The 24,272-nt window shown below is 36.3% G+C and overlaps 2 protein-coding genes across 2 annotated transcripts in view; one reads left to right on the top strand and one right to left on the bottom strand.

Annotated features, from left to right (window-relative positions):
• MTBP (MDM2 binding protein) overlaps nt 1–13,618 on the bottom strand; it is a 31,749-nt gene extending 18,131 nt beyond the window's left edge. The window contains exons 1-12 of the mRNA XM_058830313.1: nt 13,488–13,618; nt 12,966–13,046; nt 11,807–11,880; nt 11,545–11,690; nt 11,009–11,067; nt 10,014–10,158; nt 8,376–8,493; nt 7,685–7,819; nt 6,811–6,905; nt 5,959–6,031; nt 4,241–4,358; nt 877–1,050 (exon numbers count right to left, since the gene is read on the bottom strand). Of these exons, the coding sequence (XP_058686296.1) occupies nt 877–1,050; nt 4,241–4,358; nt 5,959–6,031; nt 6,811–6,905; nt 7,685–7,819; nt 8,376–8,493; nt 10,014–10,158; nt 11,009–11,067; nt 11,545–11,690; nt 11,807–11,880; nt 12,966–13,046; nt 13,488–13,563 (1,294 nt within the window). The 5' untranslated portion in view covers nt 13,564–13,618. The remainder of the gene's footprint in view (nt 1–876; nt 1,051–4,240; nt 4,359–5,958; nt 6,032–6,810; nt 6,906–7,684; nt 7,820–8,375; nt 8,494–10,013; nt 10,159–11,008; nt 11,068–11,544; nt 11,691–11,806; nt 11,881–12,965; nt 13,047–13,487) is intronic.
• MRPL13 (mitochondrial ribosomal protein L13) overlaps nt 13,572–24,272 on the top strand; it is a 30,426-nt gene continuing 19,725 nt past the window's right edge. The window contains exons 1-4 of the mRNA XM_058830315.1: nt 13,572–13,729; nt 14,303–14,426; nt 17,052–17,145; nt 18,833–18,893. Of these exons, the coding sequence (XP_058686298.1) occupies nt 13,703–13,729; nt 14,303–14,426; nt 17,052–17,145; nt 18,833–18,893 (306 nt within the window). The 5' untranslated portion in view covers nt 13,572–13,702. The remainder of the gene's footprint in view (nt 13,730–14,302; nt 14,427–17,051; nt 17,146–18,832; nt 18,894–24,272) is intronic.

Below are 24,272 nucleotides of genomic sequence, written 5' to 3'. Positions count from 1 at the left end.
CTTAAAGAAGATAAAAAGATCCTAAGTTTGATACCAGGAAAGAAAAGTTTTCTCCCAGCATATGGTCAAGGACTTTCAGTCTTCTGATGCTGTACTAATGGGATTTTAATTAGGATAAATGGCAGAGTAGTCAGTCATACCACATACAGATTTATTTCAATAATAAGGAATTAAGTGGATAAGATGCAGGTCACTGTGCTCCTTTTCTTTGCCAGTGTTATTGAAACAAATACAGGAATTAGTAGAGTTATCTGGTAGGTGTAGCTGTAACATGACAACTACTCCATGATAAATGGCTTCACACCTGCTCCTACCTAGTGGAGCAGTTAGGATAGGAGTGCCAGCTCATACCCTAAAGACTGCAGTAACATGGACATCAGCAAAGGAACTGAAGGTAATAACAAAACTCAACTTGTCCACTGGCCTTGAAGGTTTTATTTTAAATCATCTGTGAAACAGGATTTTCAAAAGATATTTACCTAGATTTTTGGCATGGGCTGGTCAGTCTTTACTCCAACAATACACACTTTCTAAACCTTAAGCTTCACAAATTTGTTTTGCATTATTTTTATCTGTATGTCCCTTTACAATAAACAATTTTCAACTAATCTCAATTATGAGAAATGACTGACAATAACTTTGCATAATCAATTTAAAAAATATAGTAGCAGTAAATTCTGTGAATAAATAAGCTCTCATTATATTTTCTTACGGATTTGGAAAAATATTGTTAGAAGACAGATTCATAAAAGATGTAATATTCCTCCCGGTTTTCTCCCTTTTAATAGTGCCTGGAGTGAATAAAACGAACTTAAGAAATTTAGTAGCATTTGCCTGCATTCAGATTCTCATTAATAAATAATTGATTACTCTTACCTGACTCTGTTTCTTCTGCTTTTGCCTTTAGCTTTCCATTTACTGCAGCAAGAGTGGCCATCCCATTGATCTGGCCAGCTGAATGAATCAAGGTTGCTTTACATCCTCCAGAGCCATTGCCTTGTAGCAAGAAATAGTATCGGCAAGATTCTCCTTTCAGTTCAATTTCTGGAACTTAACAAATAACAGGACATAACTGTGAAACACCCTCAGGAAAACATCTTTAAAACAAACTAAAATCCACCATCAAAATTCTTTCATTTGCTTTCCTCTGTTCTGTGAGAAATCTTACTAACCAGCAGCCAAGAGAAGTTCTTTAATTGGGCTAAATAACGGGCAAACCTTTAACTGGCAAAGTTACATTTTTACTATGAAACAATTAAGAGAAGTTTCTGTTCTGCTAGGTAAAAACAGGCCTTTTTATATATGTGCATTGAAATAATGTAAATGTTCAGTGGATGAACATACAACTGTAGAAGAAAAGGAAATCTTGTACACACTCTTCCCAAGGACACTGCATTATTCATTAATAAAAGCTTCACTCCCTGCTTTACCCTTGTGCCTGGATGAAAGATAAAGACAATCTATTTTTAAACACTGGCATAAAGTATGCAGTTTTCAAAGTATATTAATGTGGGACCTGACAGTAACAGTGAAAGGATGGGTCTGCTATCTTTTCACAAAGAAAACTTTTTTATAGCACCTTGGTAGATATAGTAATCAAGACAATGAATATCTCTTGATGTAGTAAATTTAAAAAGTAAAATATTTTAATCTCATAAGGTATTTGAAGTACTGATTCAAGAATTAACTCTATGGGAATTGAGATTAGTATCATAAATTAGATTAGTATCATAATTTAGATTAGTGTCATAAATTTTTGTAAGCGACAAATAATATATTCCTGTGTTTGTTGAAAATGTAGAGTTGGACACAGAAGGGAAAAGACTACCTCAACACAAATTCAGAGAAAGGAAAAAGAACAATAAAGATTCCAGAAATGTTGTCATATTTTCCTGTTTCCCATGTCATTTGAAATATATTTCTTCTCCAGTTTATCTTGACATCTCAAAGATGACTCCTGATGGGTAAGCTTTTATGTCACATTTTAATCTTACCGTTTAAGAACTACCAATACCAAGAATTATACTTTCCCACAGATGGAAGAGATTAAGGATTCACAAATCCTTAGTACAGTCAGATTAGTAGTACCTACTAAAAAAAATCAACAGTTTTCAACTAAACAAGAAAATACATTTAGAAAGTCGTGCTTCTTCTCCTATAGTAAATATTACTCAAGAGGCTTAATAAGAACCTGTTGTGTATTACTGATGGCACAATAGTTAATACTTGTACAAAACCCTTCCACTGGAGCACAGGACAAATATCCTGCAGACACTGGGGATCTTGTGCTCATTTGACTGAATCACTACTATCTCTCCAATAAATACAAATGCTGCTGCTGTGACCAGCTCTATACCCTCTGTACTCAGCCACTTTCAAACATGCAGAGAACTTTAAGTCTATATACTGCTGATGCCATTTGGCTTTTGCCTGTTTTCTTTTTTTATGTTCTCTATATTCTTCACACATATGCTTCTAACTCTGTCACATATTGTATCAACAGCTGATTTCCCCAGTACTTTTCCATGGCCCTTCCCTAAGCAGAAAGACAAAACAAATTCCAGTGCTCCAAGCCCCGGGAAGTACAAGGCCCCAGTGCTATCTTGGTTCTTCCTGGGAACCAAGGCCAAGAACAACTCTTCAAGATACATTCTCATGGACAAAGTACAACTACTGCTGAAGGGGAGGCTCCAGAGAAGGGGCTTGGCCTGGGGGGGAACTGTCTCCTTAATTGGTGCTTTTTATCAATTATCCTAATTTCATAAAATCTATAAATGTACTCACCCCTGGGGTGGGTAGGCTTTTGTGGACATCTTTCCATAACTGCCTCTGAAGGCCTTCAATAAAGATCCCCTTTTTTATTACCTCCTTGCTAAAATTATCTTGAGTTTCATCTACAGGTTGGGAAAAAGGCAACATTGCCAGCACCCATTCCATAATTAAGCTTCTTGTCCTGTTATACAAATCTTCCTAATTCCTCTCAATTTTTTCCTGTCTCTAAACCTGAAAAGGTATCAGTCACCAATATGAGCCATCTTCATCTGCATACTTGTTTAAAAAATTGTCTTGAGCTGGCAACAGAAATAGTCATTGTTCCTTGGAATCTATGTTAATTACGTATTAGACCATGTATAAATGAGATTATTTAAGAAGAAAGAATCCAGAAGACTTCATCGTGTCTTAGATAAGTACTTCAAGCACTGGGTTACCATCAAGTTCCTTCTAGCCTGATGTTTTCAAGTGCCTACAAACCTCACAGTCACTGCTTGTGCAACCCCTCCACTTGCAGGACACATTCACTGGCTGACTGAGAAATCTGCCCCAGCCTTGCTCTGCACTGATTCCCTTCTCCCACTTTCTGAATCAGATTTCTAAGCACTGGCACAGCTTATGAGAGGCAGCTGCCATCAGGGAAGCCCTACAGGGAGCAGGTTCTCAATCACAAGTTTAGCACACTGGCTCCCAGGTGTATGGAGGCATTCAGTATTTCTTAATAGTCTTTATTTTCACAGGAAGAGATTGACATTAAATGCAAGTGCACTGAAGAACCTCTGGAAATGCTTAAACGAAAGGGAAGTGTGGGGAGCTAGGGCCCAGCGCTCGGAAGGTATCGGGATGTAACAGAAAGATAGTCACCCCCCTCCTCTATAGTTTATGGTAATGACCCCCATAATTAGCCAATAGCACCTAGCTGTGATGAAAGCAGATGGGAGTGACACTGTGAACCCTGGTTATAAAGTGTCAAATTCTTCACCAATAAACACCATTTTTGCCATCCATCACATTGGTGTTGTGTGCAAATGGACCGAGTGACCTGGAAGGGGTCACCGTGCTGTTCCTGAACCAGGTCGTCTGCCTCGCATAAGGCAGCAGGGAAGCACCTCAGTGAAGCAGACTGGAATTCCACCTGCAGAAGTAAACCTCTGTGCCATGGATTTTACAATCACCTCAGAAAGATGTGTGGAAACTGGACCTTAACTGACAGATAGGACACAAAAATGGTTTAAAGGAGACGCTGTGCTTCCCCAAAGCTTGCCTTGATGTTACCATTTTTCGTCCAGGAGTTTGCATAGCTGAACTTCCATTCACTAAATCTTCTCATGTCAAAGAAGATTTTACAATCACTGACTTAATTTCATTGAAGTTAAAAAGATAACCCCAAACATACAGAAAAAACTCACCATATATATATACATATACACACACACATAGCCATATAACCACAACAAAATACACATACCAGAAATGACCTTGGGTTTCTTAGCCATATATTCCTTCCATTTCTTGCTGCTCAGCTGGGCAGGAGATGGGATCACTACACTGCTTACATTACATGGCAATGTAAATAAAGCTCCCACCTAAGGAGAGAAAATATAAGACATGCAATTAGTGAAACCTGCTTTACATTTCATTCTTGAGCTACTGATTTGGCATTATTTCAAATCTACTTGAACTGAAGAAAAACATCTCAACATATCTGTCATTCACATCAATCAAAATGGAACTGCATTTGACATAAAAGCTGTAAAAATTGTGTTTACTTTTTGGTCCAACTGAGATTTCATTAACTGCTGAATTTCCATTTAATACATAAAAAAGTTATTTACTATGTATTGCAAGTGTCTCCATAACCTGGAGACACTTCCAAAATCCAAACATTTTTGTAGAGCAGTATCCAGAGTGAAAAGAGAATTCAAAGATAATAGTTGGCATTAGTGACTCTGCCTGCCTATGAAAAAAATTTTTTTTTTTTTCCTTCCTACATATTACCCTTGTCCCTCAACCAGACACTGGACTATGTTTATGTTTCTATGTAGACCTCAGACCAATAAGCACTAACAGAAAAACTGCAGACATATTTGAACACTCAAGCAATAAAGCAATGCTATTACAGGTACTAGAAAAGCCTACAAACATGCAATATTTCAAGTAGCAGACTGAAAAAAAATCCCCATGAGAAATTATTATTTTCAAAATATATTCAATTCAATATGTACAGAATCTAAAAAGTAACCTGAGAATGTGTTTTTGCTGTTTGGGCATCTTCCTTAAAAAAAAAGTAGTAGAAATGTGAGCCCTTCAATTGTAAAAAGGGTATGACCAAGTGTTCGGTATTCTTAAGTAAAATGAAGATTACCTGGGATGTTTACCAATATAAAACCATTTTAAAAGATACTTTTGGTACAGCATTAGAAAAAGGACCTTTTCCTTTTGTGGCTAAGTTAATGGAGAATGGAGTAGCAGGGGAGAAAAAGTGTTACTAAAAACCTAAATAACAAACTGAAAATTAAACATGCAGCCTGATAATGGGATATCATCTCCACAGTAAACAAAAAACATATGTTATTCATAATAACTGTACCACCATTTTTAAAGTGCAGGTTTTGTTTTGAATGGCATAGATTTATTTTATAAACACTAAGAAACTTTCCTAAACAGGACGTATTAACTTGTATGTAAAGGTGCTAGAATGTTCAGGAAAAACATGTTCAAATTAATACTGTGGCTATATGATAATGTCACTATCATTCTAAGGCAGAGGAGGGAGGAAGAAAGCAGGACTGTAAACGTTTCATGAACTCTTTTCATCCAAAATCAGAACATGCCCATATAAAATAAAAAAACTTTCCATTTCACAGTAGCTAGATACATTTTGTAAGCTACACATATGCCCACCTTTTGCTAAAAAAATCAATAGCTCAATTATGATAGTACAGAAATTATCTGTCAGGATAGGATAAAAAATTAGAAAATCTTTTACAAGACTGAAACTCAGCTGAGATAAAGAGAAAACTGTTCAGTGGGTATGTATAGCATGGACCCTTGAAATCCATGTTTGCTTTAGTATTAAATATTGAAGAAGCTTAGAGTCTAAATTTTAAAATATTATTCCTGTATCTTTTATAGGCAACATACATACCTTCATTTTTCTGCTATACAGAAATAAAAAGTTTTTACCTTCCCAGAGAGAAAAGAAATCTGGTCCAGAAGCAGTGTAGATGTCTCCTCGGTATTCTTTCTTGACAGACTCCTGAACAAAACAGTTTAAGGAATCTCATCTTCACAAAGAACTATGCACCTCTATTTTACAAATCGTATCTCAAAGAAGCACTGCAAGCATCCAGTTTTTGATACTACAGTACCACAAAACATAAAAAACTCACCTTTCCTGGTAAATACACTTGAAAAGTGAATACACTTGAAAATGTTATATGACAAAATACTCCACTGACATCTGTACTATAGGCTGACAGAAATGGATATTTATATATTCAAAATCACAGCACCCAAAATTATACATTCTAAGGTATTATTGGTGCACCAAGACTAGTACCAAAACCACATACTTTTAAAAACCAATAGTAATATATCTCGAGATCTCTGCAGCACACACTGCAGAGAGAACTCCTCTGCTAAATCTTGCCACAGAATTTGCCACTGTACAATAAAAATACGGTTTGCAGACAATTGTTCCTAAATTCTGAAGCATGCTTCATTCTTTCATTAGAAGGCCTTGAGGCTTTTTTCAAACTTGTACAGAATAAACATTTTTCTCTTGTTTTCCCACAAACAGCATGTACATCAACAGATGAATTATATGTGCAAAATATCAACAACACATTGTTATTTAAATGTCAAAACTAAAAAATCCAGTTATAAAAAATCACTGTGACTATTTTGACAGGCTAGAAAGGAATGAACCCTTGCCTATCTTCATCTGTCTGTTACTTGCGTGGGTGGATGCTGATCTTTTTCTTTCTGCTATAGACAATTATCAGTAGTAGTTTAGATCCTTAAAAAAAAGGATACAGCTCAAATTCCAGATCTGATATAAAAATGGAAGGTAGATCAGAAAGCACCACCATCTGTAAAAATTCCAGCGCAGGACCATAGTAATGAAAAACCTGAAAAGAGATCAAATTAAAACCTATATATATATAACACTACATATGATGTTATGTCAGCTGAAGTTCCTCAAGTGTTTTGCTGGAGGCATTAGCCTTGCAGATAACATCTGAAACAGGAATAAAGGAATGCAAAAACATTTCACAACATCATACTAAATTATATTAAAAAAGGAAGGTATTTAATTTTTGATAATAAATCTGACTTTGTAGAATGTCAACAATGTGCATTAAATGAGTTCTAATTGTTACCCAAAATAAAATATGATCTACCAGGAACAGACAAATGCAATACAAAATGTCCGTGTTTTAACAATGAAAACAACAAACTCCAAACTGATACCAATTTTCATAACTCTCATTTTTGTTTCCATCAACACATATGATTCTGGAGTTCCCATCAATTATCTGCTAGGAGAAAACATGAAACAGCAAGAGTGTAAAAAAAAAAACATACCCAAACCTTTAAAATTAAGTGGGAAGGGTTAGATAAATACAGAATTCATAATTTAACTATTTTGAGTATTAAACTGAACAAAGTCTCAATTTCTACTAAAAAAAAAAATCTGGTATTGTATCCTTAAGAACAAACAGATGAAGTCTTAAGGACCTGTTTTGACAATACAGATGTACAAAAGAAGCATTCCTCAATATCCTTTAGCCAATCATTACTTCTATACTTAACTTGCAGATCTGACTAAGAATTCCCCAATTATTAATTTTCTCTGGAAAGTAAAACAAATTCTAAAATTCAAAGAAACATCAAGAACAATACTTGCTTCTGGCAAAGTATCAGTGTTCCTCGATTGCCACTCTTTCTTAGCAGCAGAGCAAGAATTTAATTTTGCAGTCCTGAATGTCTTGGCTGAAGTGCTCTTAATACAAAATTCTGGAAAATCTACTCCTGATCCGAACTGAAAAAAAAAAAAAAAAAAAAGATGACAAATGTGTGAAAAAGAGATAAAAATTATTTATCTTCAGCCAGTTAGATGTGTTATTATTTTTAATTAATTAGTATTATTTTTTCTTAGAACTGTAAAACTAAGAAAAAATACAAGACTTAGATAACCAACTGGGAAATCCAAAACAGTAACACTGAAAATGTACACAATGTCCCAAAGCTCTCAGGTTTGCAGAAACATTAGACATATGCTTGCAACAATGACTTACACTTACATGACAATGATTTGTGATAGATATAAAATTATCTAATTTTGAACAGTAAGTTTTAATAAAAATATTTCAGAGGGGTGCATCTGGATTTCTGAAGTTCAGATCTTGATGCATCGGTCTCATTTATCATTTCATCCTGTCACCCACCCAGACATGTTGCACGTTACCTTTGAATTACATGATTGAAACCAAATTTGGCTTAAGGCATAAAATGCACTGCACAATAAATGCTTTAAATGAGGTACACAGATGCTTTAAAAAAAAACCACCACAATAATAAATTAAAACCTATTTTACCTTTCTTTCCCAGATCTGAATCTTTCCTCTCCAGAGTTCATTTAAATCAATAATATTCATGATATCATCTGAAGATACGAAGTCTGCCGACAGATAGTCTGCAATCTTTTGCCAGCTACTGTAAGAATATCGAAGAATTAATCTTACTGAATTTAGGACTACAAATAAACATGCAGTGCAGTTTTACAGAATTTACCTATGCACTGAACAATCTTGTCTTAGCACTGAACGATCTTGTCTATGTCAAGACAGACAGTAAAGCTTTACAAAAGCTTTATATTCCACAAAGTCAAAAATATTATAGAATTGCTCGTTCAGGCTCAGTAAAGGAAGTTGCTCATATGCTCCAAGAAAGTGACAGCAAAGAATTTTGACATCAAATAAGACTGACAGTGGCAAGCTGCAAGCACAACACAGTAATGCTGGGTGCTAGAAGCTGCAGCAAAGCCTGGCAGCTGTCAGTGGGGCCATCACTGGTCTGTCCGATGGTTTGTAGTTAACCTTCTAAATGGAGATATGACTGCAGCACAAGCGTTATCCAAATTCTACCAGAGAACAGCCAGTATCTGTGGGTTCTGCTGGCAGTCGGTCTTCTAATCGAAATCAGCACCATCAACAGAACAGGAAAAATAAGTGAAATCACTTTCATCAGAGATCTTCTACACCCAAATAATCTCACTTCACATAAAAGGCAACAGAAAAATGTATTCAGTCAAAAGCTGGCTCCACAGGCTGATATCAATGAGCACTGAGATCAAATATCCGTGGAAGTCACTGAGTAACTTTCTTGTCTTCCACATACCTCAGGAAACACTGCATAGTAAGGTATATTGCTTATTCTATCCAAGGACTGAACATTCACCTTTTTGAACAGTTTTATTAATTTAGGATTAAGCTTAACCATATATGAAGCAAATTTCAATCTTTTGGGCATGGAGGGGAAGGAAAGCAGAGACCTTGCCAAGTTGCTCAGTATCCAAACAATCATTCACTTTGTGGGATAAAAACCCCAAATCACTGTGGTTTATAGGGCAAGATATCATGGCCTTTATATGTCAATTAGAGGACAGTAAGTAAATTACTTGACTTAATTTCAACTTGAAATAATAGTCTCAGTAATTCTTCATACTATCAGAATCTTGCAAAACATACAGGAAGTAATAGTTTATACTCCTTTTTCAAAAGGGACAAATGAAGCTCTCTACTTTTCCTCCCTGAAATGTAATACCAAAGGTAATATAAAATCTAAAGCAAAACCAGCAGTAGAATGGTTTCATTTAAAGAAATCTGGAAAACTACAATAAATATATAAGTTATCCCATAGCATAACACAACATGAAAACATTGTAGGCACACTGAGCCCATGGAAAGGGAAGAGAAAATATTTTATTCTTTGCTCCCACAGAAAACAAGAAGTGCAGAGGACTGGTTCTTTTGCCTGCTTCTCTGGTTAGGACATGCATCTACAATAAATTAGCATGAGTAATTCCTCCCCTCATACAATATTAGACAATTAATTCATGTATTTTCAAAGTATACATGTAAAGTACTCAACATGCAGTTTTTATTTCAACCCACTGACCTATGCTAACACAAAACAGAAGTGACCTTGTTTTAGACCTGAAATAAATGTCATACCCTTTAGCATCACTTGCTGCAATAGTGATCTGTGCAGAGTGCCACTCCCTCAGGTGTTTCAGGGCACCAACAGCAGGTAAGCAGTCCTTTAACTTGGGTCCATCACATTCAACAGCCTGCAGGATTACATCAACCATTGCTCTGCCTATAAAACAGTTGTGTATGACTCAAAGGATCACGATGCAGTAAATGATTCAGTCATTTAAAGATAGAGTAGTATTGGTTACCATTAACTGCTCTAAAACCAGCAAAAAGATCAAGTAACCTCAAGATTTAAAAAACTTATTTTAGCTCATCTCCTGCTGCTCCTCTTAGATGAACACAAAGTATTTCATTGAGTGAATCCTCAGTGACAGCGGTTCTGTACCTTTCTCCTTGCTCACTCAGAACTGACAGATGAGATTTGTCTCCCATACATCTAAGCTAAGTAATTTTCCTACTTTTAAAACTCTAAATTGCTATTTTTCATTCTTCTTGAGTTGCTTTGTTATCCCAAATCAACTTCTGCAACATTATATAACCCTAACATGCAAGGTGATATGTATCTCCAGTTTACAAAATCCCAATCCAACTGTTCTGATGTACTTCTCACCCTCTTGTCTCCCACCCACAAGTAAGCAGCAGTCAAATCAGATGTCAAATCAACATCTTCCTTTTTTTTTATAAGAATTTTCCTGTGCTGAGTTTTGCATTGCTATGATTATTTTGGTGCCATTTCAGATGGATAAATTTATTATATAAATAACTATTTTAAACTCTACTGAACTACAGCCTGCCAAAGAAACAAACAAGCAGCAAACTAGTCTTCAAGCTTATCTTCAATGCCAACCATGCTCAAGTTCCTAAACTACCTTCAAGAGCCACATTAAGTTAATTCAGCTACCAAACTAACATTGTCTGAACTTTTCCATTCACTATGCTTTTACCAGATGAGTTTTTATATCAGTAACTAACAATATAAACTCCAATGAGATTGATTTTTAAAGACAGATTACCTGGGGCAGGCAGTTTATCAGCTAATTGATGCAGACTTTCAGCAGCTTCATCATAGATACTAAAAATGAAGAACAACATGTTTGGAACCAAAATATAAACAAAATCATTTAGAAACAAAATGTTTCTAAACAAAAATGTCAACTAATGAATGGTACCTGATGTAAGATCTTACATCTTTAAAAATGCACAAACATACCTAGGCTATGAGAAATCATCTTTTACTAAGACAGAAGTAGGCCTAATGACATTGAAATAATCTGCAGTAAAACTGGAAGAAGGATTCAAGAGGAATTAGCAAGAAATTTTTGTATATATGACGTTGGCTGTTAGGAAACTGCTCAGTAAAAATCATCTGTAAAAAAATTAAAGCTATGCTAAACAAAAGAAAAGTATTTTCCGTACTAGTAGGGGGATTGTTCATAGTTAACTCTTGCTTTGGTAGTAACTTGCACTTGTTAAGCTTTCTTGATTCCCTTGGGTCATCACTGTTAGATATCAGATCATGCTCTTTAAGTAAAAAAAATAATACACATACTCAGTCAGAGACAGTGATTCCTGACTGTTACCGTCATCTTCCTCAAAATTTTGTGTGGTTCCCAGGTTCTCATCAACGCTTTCTTGGTGAGAGTCTTCATTTTTCTGTGTGCCAACATTTATTTCCTCCCAGTCCGAACTGCAGAACTAATCAAACACAAAGACTTAAATAAGCAAAAAGACTTTTGAACATCTCAGTTTTAGCCTGTTCAACAGTCAGGCAGATGGCTGAGGAACTTACACTCTAAAAAAGTTTGTTTTACCTGATAATAACCACAAATGACCTGACTTGCAAAATACCATTTCTTTGCACCTGGAATACCAGCCACTGAGCATGCTGCAAAGAGATTAAAAAAAAGATAAGATTTAAATTAATCAGCTCACTACAATCTATTCTTCCTATTTTAATGAACATATCTGTTAAAAGACTCTGTAAGTCATTTAATGTGCAACAATTACTTGAGTTCTACTTTCCTTTGGCATCATAATTTTAAGTTCTGAACATACTACGGTGTAGGTAAGTGTCTGGGCAAGTGTCTACTACTGATATTCTGACTGTTTATAAGTAAGAAAACCTTTGACCTCTTCTCTGTTCTGGATAATATTGCTTTCTCTTTGCATGATCTGTATCAGACCTGAACTAAATAACACCTTTCATAAATATGATTTAGAGTTCACAAAATGAACATCATCTATCAACATTTCTATGCAATAAAACGCACAGAAGTTGCAAACAGCTTAACATTCCCATCTCTGTGAATTTTAAGAGCTTATAATGGCTTTCCCAAATGAATACTAATTATATGACATATATATTAATTATAATATATAATTATTATAATACATACTATATATAATTATTAATTATAATATTATCTGTGACAAGATGAGCTTATAACAGTATATATCCAAATCAACTAAAGAACTAAGAAAGCATTTTTTGATTAAAAAAACCCAAAACAACAAAACACAAACACACAGCTCCTAAAAGTACTAAAGTAGATGTTAAGAAATCTATTTTAAGGTGAAAAAATTATTTCATATTCATCAATTAAGGTTCTGATTTGTTACCAAACAGACAAGTATTACTTCCACTGGAAAAATTAGAAGGCATTATAGGAGTAATTAAAATAACACGCTTCCCACTGACTTGAGAAACAAGCCCTTTCCTCCTTTTCCTTGTTCAGCTAAACTGGAATTTCAAAACCATTCCCTTTCATTTCTTTCAACCAATCAACCTAATAATCTCCTACCACCTTAGCTGCTGAAATGATGCGAGTTCTCCACAGAAACAGGAGCAGCAGGAACAGGCCCACGCCACGCAATTGGATTTACTTACATTTCTGTTTCCACTAACAGAACATGCATAGGCCAATGCCTTGATAACATCTGCCCTACCTCACCGTGCATTGCAATATTTACCTGGGAATGTGCTCACATCTGCGTTCATAGATGCATTACAACTTTCTTTCAGGAACTGATAAATGTCTGCAGCAGTCCCAGCTAGGAAAAAAAAAAAAAAAAAAAAAATCGTAAAACTACTGAATTATGAAAGTTAAGTCTTACTTTCTTACAAATACAGTATAAAGTTCAGAGTAATATTAGAAAGTGAATTCAGGGGAGAAGGGGGAAAGGGATTGGTTGGGGTTTTAAAGAGAACGATCACCTGCAGATTTGCAATTTAAAAAGGCAAATTTTCCTAAATAAGTCATAAGTCATGCTCAGGAACGCATTACAGAGTTACACGGCATCATGGCAATAAAGCAGGAACCCCCCTGGAAGTTTCTGCAGGTTAAAGGCACCAAAGACTTTCAGCCTGAAAGCAAAGGGGTGTTTAGGGAGGCAGGAGCCCGGAGAGCCCAGCGGACACCGGAGCAGCCCCAGCCCCGTCCCCCGCCCAGCGCCCGCGGGGCCCCGTGGCCCCAGCGCCGTCCCCCGCGGTACCTGTGGCGGTCGCTGCCGCGGGCCCGCCCTCGGCCCGGCGCTCGCCCCAGCTCAGGAGCAGCACGTAGCGGTCCATGGCCGGCCGGGCCCGCGGCCGCCGCCGCTCCGAAGGTCCCGCGCTGCCGCCCGGGCCCCGCCCTTGGCAGGGCAGCGCTTCCGCTTCCCGCTTCCCGCTTCCCGCGGCCCCGGCGCGGCGCTCCCTGCGCGGCCGGCGGATGGCGAGCTACAGCCGGGCGGCCCAGGTGAGCTCGGCCTCCCCCGCGGAGCCCCTCGGGCTCGCTGCCTCCGGGACAGGGCCCCGGGGCCGCGGGCGGGTACGGAGGATCCCCAGGCCCCCAGGGGAGCGCCCCGGGGCTGTCCCCGGTGTCCGCCCTGAGGGTGCCGATGGCAGAACCGCTGTGTGCGACGCGTCTGGGCTACAGGGACTCCCGCGGCCCGGGCTGAATGCTCCGTGTGGGGGAGCTGTGCCCTTCGCCGGGAGGGAAGGGGACTTTGCGCGTTAAGGATCTTGCAGCGGTGTTACGTTAAATGTCTTGTAGCGAAAATGGAAGCTTGTAGCAGGAGATCTGCATTTTTGAGGCAAAGCCCTCAGGGCCGGTAACCGGTCAGTGGTGTTACACGAGTCCATCGCACTGCAGTGGGTGTATCGCGGTGCTCCGTCCATTTAAAGGTTATTTGAAGGGGATGGTGCTGCATATCAATATTTCGTCCAGTATTTTTGGGTGTAAAAGAGGTGTTGATTTAATTGATGAGGAAGATAGATTACGGTAGTGTGAGCTTTTCCTATAATAAGTACTGATCCTCTTTCTTTTCAGCAATGGGCTACTTTTGCCAGAGCCTGGTACCTCCTCGATGCAAAGATGCAGCCCCCAGGAAAAATAGCAGCTGCCACTGTAATCAGACTCGAAGGCAGGCATAAACCTATTTATCATGCACTAAGTAAGTATTGCAGTGGATGAAAGCAAATTTGCTTTTCTTCACATTCCGGTTTCTTCCAATTTCAGTTTTAAAATCAAGCCTGATATAAAAGATTACATTTCTCAATTGTTTATAAATTATAAATTAATTGAGCTTTTTTCTCATCTTTTTCCATCATACTCCTCCACTACCGAAGGTTTTTTCTTTATCAATACACATAAAGGATGTTACAAATTTGTAATTCATTTTGAGTAACTGAATTACAGTGGGTTGTTCTTTCATTTTTTAAAAAACCTCAGAATATGTTTCGTAGATTTTAAATGTAAAGATTTAGTTCACAGTGCACATAAAGAAACATCTGAGTGCTTCCTTTCAGTAGGTGCCCAGGACCACATTCTTGGAGTGCTTCATTCTGAAGAAGGTGCAAAGAAGTCCTGTTTTCATGAGGCAGAGGGCACAAACTGAAGCACAGGATACACTGAACATCAGATAAGATGTTTTGTACTGTGAGAGTAGTGGAAAATCGTTGCCCAAGAGGTTGCAAAGTCTCCATCTGTGGAGATTTTCAGAAGCTGGTCCTGCTTTGAGCACAGGCTTTAGAGGACATGACCTTCAAAGGCCCCTTCCTGCCTCAGCATTCTGTGATGAGGAGGCTGGGACCTGTCTGATACTTAAATGGATGACAATTGTTGAAAGGTACCTTGTTTAAACAAAACAATCATTTTGTTTTTCTGCAAATTAGAGATTCATCTATAAAGATGCATCTGTAATCCTGTTCATTACTTGTAACTCTGTAGTGCCTGTCTCGTGGGGATAAGCATTTTATAAATAATAAAAAGTTGATCTGATGCACCACTGGTACAGTGTTCCCTGTAATACCCATGCAAATTTTCCAAACACATAACTGAACCATAAAAGAAGCCTTAAAGTTGGCTCATACATGTTGAAGTGTATGTAGTAAAATTATACTCAATCTACTTCATAATAGCAGGCTGAATTTGTTGTGCTGTAAAGATTTTTAAATGTCTGTGTAGTTCTGGTGTTGCAAATTTTGTTGTATCCACAAGATGTCACTGCAGACTGAAGGCTGTCTTGGGAAATAAAGCAGATGCTGAGAAGAAAATATTTTGGTTACCCTGTGCAAAAGAACTTTGATACTTTTATGTCTGTGGAGTTACAAAGTCTTGGAAAGTATTTCAATGATAACTTTATTTTGTTTAAAATATTCTGTAAATCAGTACTTGGAGTAATAACTCCTTGGACAGAGTAACATAAGGGGGATTTTTTTGTTTTGTTTTTAATTTAGTTTTAATATTTGTTAATTCAGTGTTCTTGCAAGTGGAAAATTGTAGGCAGAAATTTCCTTAGATGAGCTTATTGTGTCATCTTACCAACCAAAACACCAAAAAGTCACAAAGTCCAGTGTCAGTTTCCTGATACTTAAGAAGACATACAGTGTTTTTAGAACTGAACTGTCAGCAGCGAAAGGGTGCAGCAACAAAGATGTGTAAATTGCATTTGCACTTCAGGTGTAATTGAAAGTGGAGCATTAAAAGAATACAAGATTAAAAAATAATAAAAAAACTTAAGGTGTGAAACATGCTTTGATTAATTACATGCTCCTATAAAAGGTCCATGGTCACTTCAAGCCCTGCTTTGTATAGCTGCTTTGTTACCTACTCAAAAGTGTTTTAATCAAGTGAGCCTCTTCAAATACTTGTGTTCTGACATGGTGATACAAATGGGACTGAACTATGGACAAATCATTTTCACTTTAGTTGAATGGGTGGCTACAGCTTATCAAGATCATTACTTCTGATATTAAAAACTACATCTTTTCTCCTATTTAGGTGATATTTTTTGAGATAACAGAGGTTTTGTTAGCACTTTATTACTACAGAAGCCCTATTACAAACTAACTCTTTCTGGCAGGGTGTTGATGTTAGATTATAAACCCTACACTTGAAGAACTTTTGATGTTAAAGTTGCTGATAGAACTCTAAACATACATGTATATGCTGTAACATTAGCTTCTGTTAGATAAATGAAAATGTGGGGGTTTTTCCAATAGAGCTGTTGGGGGTGGTGTTTCTAGGGCTTTTTCACCCTGCCACTTCCCTCAATGCAATATTTTTGTTTGTTTTATATATTTAGCCTGAGAGTGTAACTGTTTAATAGAAGTATTGTATTTACCCAGAATGTTCAGTGCTTCAGTAAACACAGATGCTGCGTTTATGAGAAAGTAAAATTAAAAATATTTAGGATCATTTGTAACTAACATTTTTTTCCTGTTTTTTTAGTTTGTTTTTTTTTTTTTTAATACAGGTGTATATGTAGTACAATGTGTTGAAGAGAAAATTTCCTGTAAACCAGATTTCCACATCTTAGCTGAATAATTGCAATGATTTAGTCATCTGGCCTGATAGTATTTTACCTGATTACCTAACCTGATAGTACTAAAAATAGTAATTAAGGTTGGTATTTAAATGCTAATTTGGATAACTCCGAAAGCTCAGATTTTTAAATTTTTGTTTTATGGAAGGTGTATTTATATTCTACTATGTATGTGTAGCACACATCGTAGTTACTTTGATTGATTCCCTCTGTGGTTTTCTTTAATATTTTCCACTTATTTCTACCTTGTAGATGACTGTGGAGATCACGTTGTCATAATCAATACAAGACATATTGCCTTCTCTGGTAACAAATGGGAACAGAAAGTATATTCTTCACATACTGGGTAAGCTTTATAGTAAATAAAGCTTGTGGTAGTGAGCTTATGGTAAATTTCATATCGTATTTTCTTAATAGTTGAAGTATTTTTTAGCATATTGCTTTAAAAGGGAATTTCTGCTTTAACTTTTAGGGGGGTGTTTTGTTTGTTTGCATGTGTACAATGTTTAAAATGATGTAAACCTTTTTCCTCTTTTATTTTTCTTTTCTTTCTTTTTGTTGTTTGTTTTTTTTTTTCTTATACCCAGAGTATATTTCTAGGGAAATAATTACCTCAAAAGTAGTCAGAACAATTGAATAAATTAACAGATTTGGTGAGTGAGGTTGTGTCTGGACCCAAGGATCTGGACTATTCTGTTTACTGTGCAATAGAAGATACTTCTGTTGGCACCACACATTTAAGATACACACACACACACACACACACACACACACACACACACGTGTATATATATGTAGTCACCAACTTTAATTACTTTATCCTACCAGGACCTCCTTACCTAACAGTAAATGTTGGATCAGAGAATGAAAGTAGGAAAAACAATTAAAAAATGGAACACTCTCAAGTTGTATTGATGTACAGTACATTGTTATATACAGTAGTGTAAAATACATTATTCTGACAGACATGACTTGTTTGGAGAGTGTAATAGTCAGCTACAGACAGGGTGTTGATTGGTTCAGTGCTCCTGTTTTATACAATGATACTAATACATAATTATCTCTGAGTGTCACCGTGTATCCAACTGAGAGATGAAAAAGTCACACTGAGAAAGATAATGTTGCTAGTGTTAACGGTGCAGTACTAAAATTGCTGAATTGCTGAGAAATTCTTGTTCAGAGGTGATGGAAATTATTGTGTGGGTTTTTTTCTCCATCTCCCCTATGACCTAGAATTTTCTCTAAAAACTTAACGTGTAAGTTAAAGCACTTACTTAAGTACATAAGTTGGTTTTGAATAAATAAAAATAATTGTTCACTTAAAACAAATACTTAAGTCCATGTAGCTCAGTGGACATGTCTTCATGATGCTGGGCCTATTTTCATTTCACTTAGTCTGATTTCTAATAATTTAATTCAATGAAAATTAAACCCCATTAATTAAATTAAAATTTACCTTCGTGTAATTTCTTAGTCCACGCTATCGTTCATTTAAAGCTTATGCATAGATCTGCATTAGTGCAGCTTCAACATGTCACATAGGCTTTAGAAAGATGGATCCATTGCAGTAAAATGAAAATTTTATTACTGTAGATATGTCATGTCTTGGCAAGGTTTGTTTAGGATAGCAAGAAAATAATAAATACAGTTCAAGATGGATGTCTCTTACGTCAGCCACAGACTGGATGTGAGTCTTGATCATCTGAAAATATTTCAGAGTTCTACATATCTTATTCCTGTTGTATTCTCTAGCTGTTACGGTATATTTGATAAGCAGTTTTAAAAACATATCCATCTGCTTGTGAAGCACAAGGTTTTTCATACTCAAGTGAATAAATAAGGAAGCGTAAATGGTGTTGAAATTAGATATTTGACAGGATAAATAAAACACAGTTTTTGGGCTCATGAGAGCCACTTCCTTTTTTGGGGGCCTATAATGCCATTACACCATTGTTCAAGATGCAGTGATACTTTTGCTAAAATCATGCTTGAGCATGTAGAATTAAGCTTGTATGTTTGTTTTGTTTTTCTAGTTATCCTGGTGGTTTCAAACAAGTGACAGCAACTCAGCTCCATTTGAAGGATCCAACTGCTGTAAGTATTTTTCCCTTCTCTTTCATTTGTGAAACTGATTGGTTTCCAGTTAATTAGTTCCACTAAACAAATGGGATCAGTTACCTGCATATGTAAAGTTAAATTACAACATTCTGCTAGTGGTTCATAGAAGCTTCGCTTGTGACACTGTTTTTATAAACAATGTTTTCAGAGTTAGATTGTAAGTTGTGTATTTTTGTCATTCTTCCATGCTGTCCAAAGGAGCAAATCAAGCTTGTTTGCTTCACTAATTTTTCACTTATTTACTTCCTTTTAGTTTAAGGGGTCTGACCTGTCTCATAAGTGAACTGCCTCCAGTTTGAGTGAGCTAAGATGTACTTGAGCTTAAAGACCCTACTGCTTTTTTTAAGAGCCAGCAACAATAATGCTAATCTTAAAAACGTTAGAAAGTGCATCTGCCTCTTCTTCCTGGTGAAATTCAACAGTAGGTTTTCAGTAATGATGTTTTTTAAATCTTTCCTGCAATGCTGTGTGTTCATGGTGTGAAAGAAATGGAAATGGTGATTATGTTTAACATAAGCCTCTTATCTATGTTACACTATTGTATATTCTGAAATGCAGTGTTCATGTGTTTTTACCGACCAAAAAAGTAGGTAGCCAGATATGAACATTTTGACTTACACAGTTGTGAAATTACTTCTACTGCAACTGGAATGGACAGCATTGGAGGGCTGAATTCTCTAAATACTAATGTTTCAGAGCATGATACAAGACCCACAGAGATTATTAGATATTTATGTTCAGTTTTGACTTTGAAATGCTTTTGTTTAGGTCACTTTATATATAAAATATAAAAGTGTTTCTTCCTTTACCTAGAAAAATTTTATCTGCTGTAAAATTCACGAGTTTTATCAATGATCTGGAAATCCTGGTTTGTCCAAAGTCTGCCTTATACAAGCGCAAATACTCAGTGAATAAGTGGCGCACCATATGAATTTGCCTGGTTTCTGTTTTTACTGTCACAACTTCTTCAAATAAAATTAAACTAAATCCTACATTTGCATGTAATGTTCTGTCTAGAATTTTTCAAAATAAATGCTTTTACAAACAGCCTCTAAGATAGTTGTAATTCCTTTGGGAATTACTGATAGTTCCATGTCTCAAATGGACTAGTCAACCTATTTCATTTGAGCTTCAGGCAGGTGCTGAGCACTGGGAGGCAGTGTAACACAACTTGTTAGGGCATGGGAATTGGATGTTCTCTAAATTACCTTCTGGCATTCGTTCTGAAATACCTCTTTTCTTGCCAAACTCAGAGATTAATTTCTCTGCAAACAGAAGAGGATGAAATGCATTGCCAAAAACTAAAGCATGTTGGACAAAGGCTCAGCAAATGGTGATGTGGCTCGAGTCTTGGTCTAATTTAGCAGCAGACACTATTTTTTTAGCACAATAGTGGAGTCTTCAGCAATTAACTCTGTCATTCTATTGAAGATGGAGCATTCAGTTGCCTTTCTCATAAAGATATCTCAGACATGTTTTTGTCATAATTAGTAGTAGTGGGTGGTAATTTGGCAAGATACATACATTCTCTATGTGTAGTTGTAAGAGGTTTTTATGGCTAGAAACATTTGTTTACTAGTTGAATTGTATTGGAGTGAAATGCATTGGGATATGACAAACGGAAATTATGATGATACTTTGTTAACAGGTTTTATTTTTAGAACTAGCTTTTAAAACCTGAAAAAGTGGTAGTGAAAAAAACAATGTCAGCCTAACTAACATGGATTTTCTAATCATAATCCAAATGGCACAGTTATTATGGAGACTTTTATAAATCACTTTATTTCACTTCCTTTGTCTTTTAATCACATCAAATTCAGTTCCTGTGAAGCCAGTGGAATTATGAAGATTGTAGGAAGCAGGCTGTATCTTCTGTGGCATCCAAATCTTCATTTTGTAAAGTGTTACTTTCATCCTGGCAGCTACTGCTATTTCTCTGCTCTTGGACTTACTGCGTCCTGCTAATTTATCCTGGTAGTGCTTCATTAGATGAGTCATCATTGCTTTTGGAAATAGTGCTGTTACAGAAATTAAGGCAGTAAATTAATGGAAGAGACTATTTCCAAGGAAAAGGATGTTGTAAACTTGCTTGGTGTTACATAGAGATTTTGCAATGGATTTGACTATTTTTCAGTTTATATGAGACTTTCTGAGTGTGTGTGTGTATAGTGGGACTGCAGGAATGCTTAGCACTGTCTTTACTTGCATATGTCTAAATTCTAACATGCAAATCCCCAAGATAAATATTTTTCTGTTAGTTTTGTTTCTAGTATACAGAGTTTTAGGAAAACCTGGTTCACAGCTAATGCCTAGTTTAAAAGATTATAATGAGTAATTTGATGCAAAATGCTATAGTTAATGCTTACATGGGAGGGTGAAAGTCATAAATATTGTCAGAATTTAGACAAGGTTACTGTAGTATCATCCCTGATCATTTCTAGCTCCTTCCTAAGGTACCGCCAAGGTTAAGTGATAATCTCCCTTAATTGGAGCTCACCTCATTCTATCTATCTTACTAATTGATCTTTACTTTACTTGGAAGTGGTAGTGCTTCAGAGGGGTTGTGCTGAATTTGAATTTACACATGCCTTTTTTCAGAGGGCCATAGGATGATTCAGATTGAAGAGAACCCAAAGAAAGCTCTAGTCCAACTTCTTACTTGAAGCAGTGTCAACTATTAGGTCAGATAAGTCTGCTGGGAATTTATCCAGACAGGTCTTGAAAGCTTTCCATGGCAACTATTTGTAATCCATGATTACTTTTCTGTGTTGAAAGGAATAACTTCACTTGTCCAATCATAAGTGTCTGATCTCTGATGTATAACTTTATACCTGAGATTAGCAGTTGATGTTTTGTATAGAGCTTAACGTTCCTTGTTCATTTTTCCAAGTTTTTCAGCACTTAAAAAAGATTTGGGTTTATGCAAGGGTGAAAATTAGTGTATTAACAAAAAGATACCAAAAGTACATAGTCCAGCACATTTTTACCTTAAATACTTGTGAGTTCATAAATACTCAGTGAGTTCATTTGGGAGGCATGAGGAGGGGTGTCTCTGAATCTGTTTAAAATTTCAAGTGTTTTCAGTTGTCTGCTCATCTGCAAAATAGCAGAGAACAGAACTCATCTATTGAAGTTGACTGGGCTACTTTAAGAAGTGCGTATTGAAGAAAAAAACCCAGCTTGTTCACATTTCTCTGACTTAGATTGAATGTAAATTCTTGGACCACCCATAAGCAAAACTATAAAATATGTTCTTTAGGTGCACCATGAAACTTTGTTACTGTAGGTCAAAACAGCCACTCTGTTCTTCAGGTTAATGTAATACTAACATTCTGTATGACAGCAATAATCTCTTGGGATATAAGTGGGCAGGCAGCATTAATTTCCGTTGGAGGTTACTAAAACAAAAATCTGATTGAAGGGTTTGGTGTATTTTCTTTGCCAGGACAATCTTTTGAAAGTAAAGGAGACTGGTAAACCTTTGGATTTGAGGTGTAAGTGTTTAGAATACGCAGAGATTTGGGATTATCTTGGCTTTTTTTGTAATAAAACTTTCAGAAATTTTATTTAGCTGGAAAAGTGATGGGCATGAGACCAGCATTTTCAAAATTAGACTTCTAGGTAGTTGATACAGAAAGGCTAAAGGATGTAGATTTAAATCTCAGATTTGAGAGGGTGCAAAGATTACTTGAATAAACTTCCTGGAAAAATCTTACGACTTTTCATTTAAATGCCTGCAAAATAATGTTGTCAGATCTAATCTGTAGAAGTAGATAGTAATCCTGTAAGAACAAAGTTTTCACTCATTTTTTCTTTGATTTGTGATTTGAAAGGTAGGCAAAACTCATCTTATTTTTTCTTATTTTTTTTCCTGGCTGCATCAGAAACTTGACCCCAAAAAAGAAGGAATTACATTTAGCTAAGACTAAATGCTCAGTGAGAGGATTGGCCTTTGCATTATTAGAGGCTGTATTGCCTGTGACAGAGAAATAATGGGCAATAATTGTTCAGAATGAATGTTACCTGCTAGGGAAGATTAAGTGAAGCTCAATGGAAATGTGCAGGGAGGGAGCCTCCAGGGGTGTCAAGGTTTTGGTTTGTTCAGCTGCTGACACTGATATGAAGGGGTTTAAAATGTTCTAATTCTCCTTTTGAATGCCCTTTAGCAACTGCTTGCATGTGTAGACTTGCCATTATGGTCTTTTGAAGAAAAGCAAAGACAGCACAGTTAAATCTTGCTGTTGGTGTTTGAGAACCTATTTTCTTTGCATCAGTAAGGAATAGTTGATAGAATTATATGTACTTGATAGAAGTCAGTTACTGGAACACTAGATGTAGTAGCATTTCCTTCTATTACTAGAGAGTAATGTTTATTAATTAAGTAGAGCAAAACTTCAAAGACTGGATTAGGAGGCACACAGTTAGTTTTGCATAGGGAGGAGAACATGCTATCTTGAAACGAGACCTTGAAAACTCCAGGAGATCTCAGTAAGTCTTAGAGTTGACATGGTCATTTTCTTCATAGTACACAAAAATAAATGCGTATATTAAAAAGTCTTAATCCATTCCTTATTTTTGAGTCAAATTAATAATTCAAAGAAAACATTAAACTTCCACATTTTTGTGAAGTGAAAAGCAGCAGTGGAAAGTCTAATGGCATGCACATGCATGGAAGTTTAATTCATTTGTGACCAAATGATTCATATGGCAGTACTGAGTACATTCACTCTTGCTGTACTACTTGTACAATTGTCAGAGGTTGAAAGTTCTTTGTGTTGTATTTTATAATGTGTGGTGAAAAGAACAATATTGTATACAGAAGAAAACCATGGACTAGTAGAAGGAAGATGTGGTATTGAACTGTACCTCCAAGTAACTGCTGTATCACTTGAAATTCTTCTAGGGTTATTTTGGTATGCCTTGTAATTAATCACTTTGTTTTCTCTGGAGCACTGTGTCCTTCCCATGTTCTAGAGTTGCTTCCTGTTGATTATTGGACTTAATTCTGTTAGGATAGACTTTTTGATAGCTGTTAGGGTAGACTTTTTTCTGGAAATTCAGCCAATTATTTTGTGCTTCTCAGTACTGAGAGTGGTAATGCTCTGTTGATTTTCATCTTTAAAGTATGTTTTATCTGGCAAAGAATCTTTCTCAGAACTTGTCTCCATCAGCCATAGTCTACAAGTTGCATGTAAGCCAAAGCCTGTCACAAAAATTGAAATGTTTAAGCCTCATAGTGTTTCAAATAAATATATTTTAATTTATTTGTACTCATAAAATGTATTAACATGTTGTAAGGGACTGAAAGTGTAAGAATTTTAATAGACCTGCCTTCAGATTCCTTTCCTTCTAATT

Source organism: Poecile atricapillus, chromosome 2, assembly GCF_030490865.1.
Source record: "Poecile atricapillus isolate bPoeAtr1 chromosome 2, bPoeAtr1.hap1, whole genome shotgun sequence".
Classification (NCBI taxonomy): Eukaryota; Metazoa; Chordata; class Aves; order Passeriformes; family Paridae; genus Poecile; species Poecile atricapillus.
This window is presented reverse-complemented; position numbering and strand designations above follow the sequence as displayed.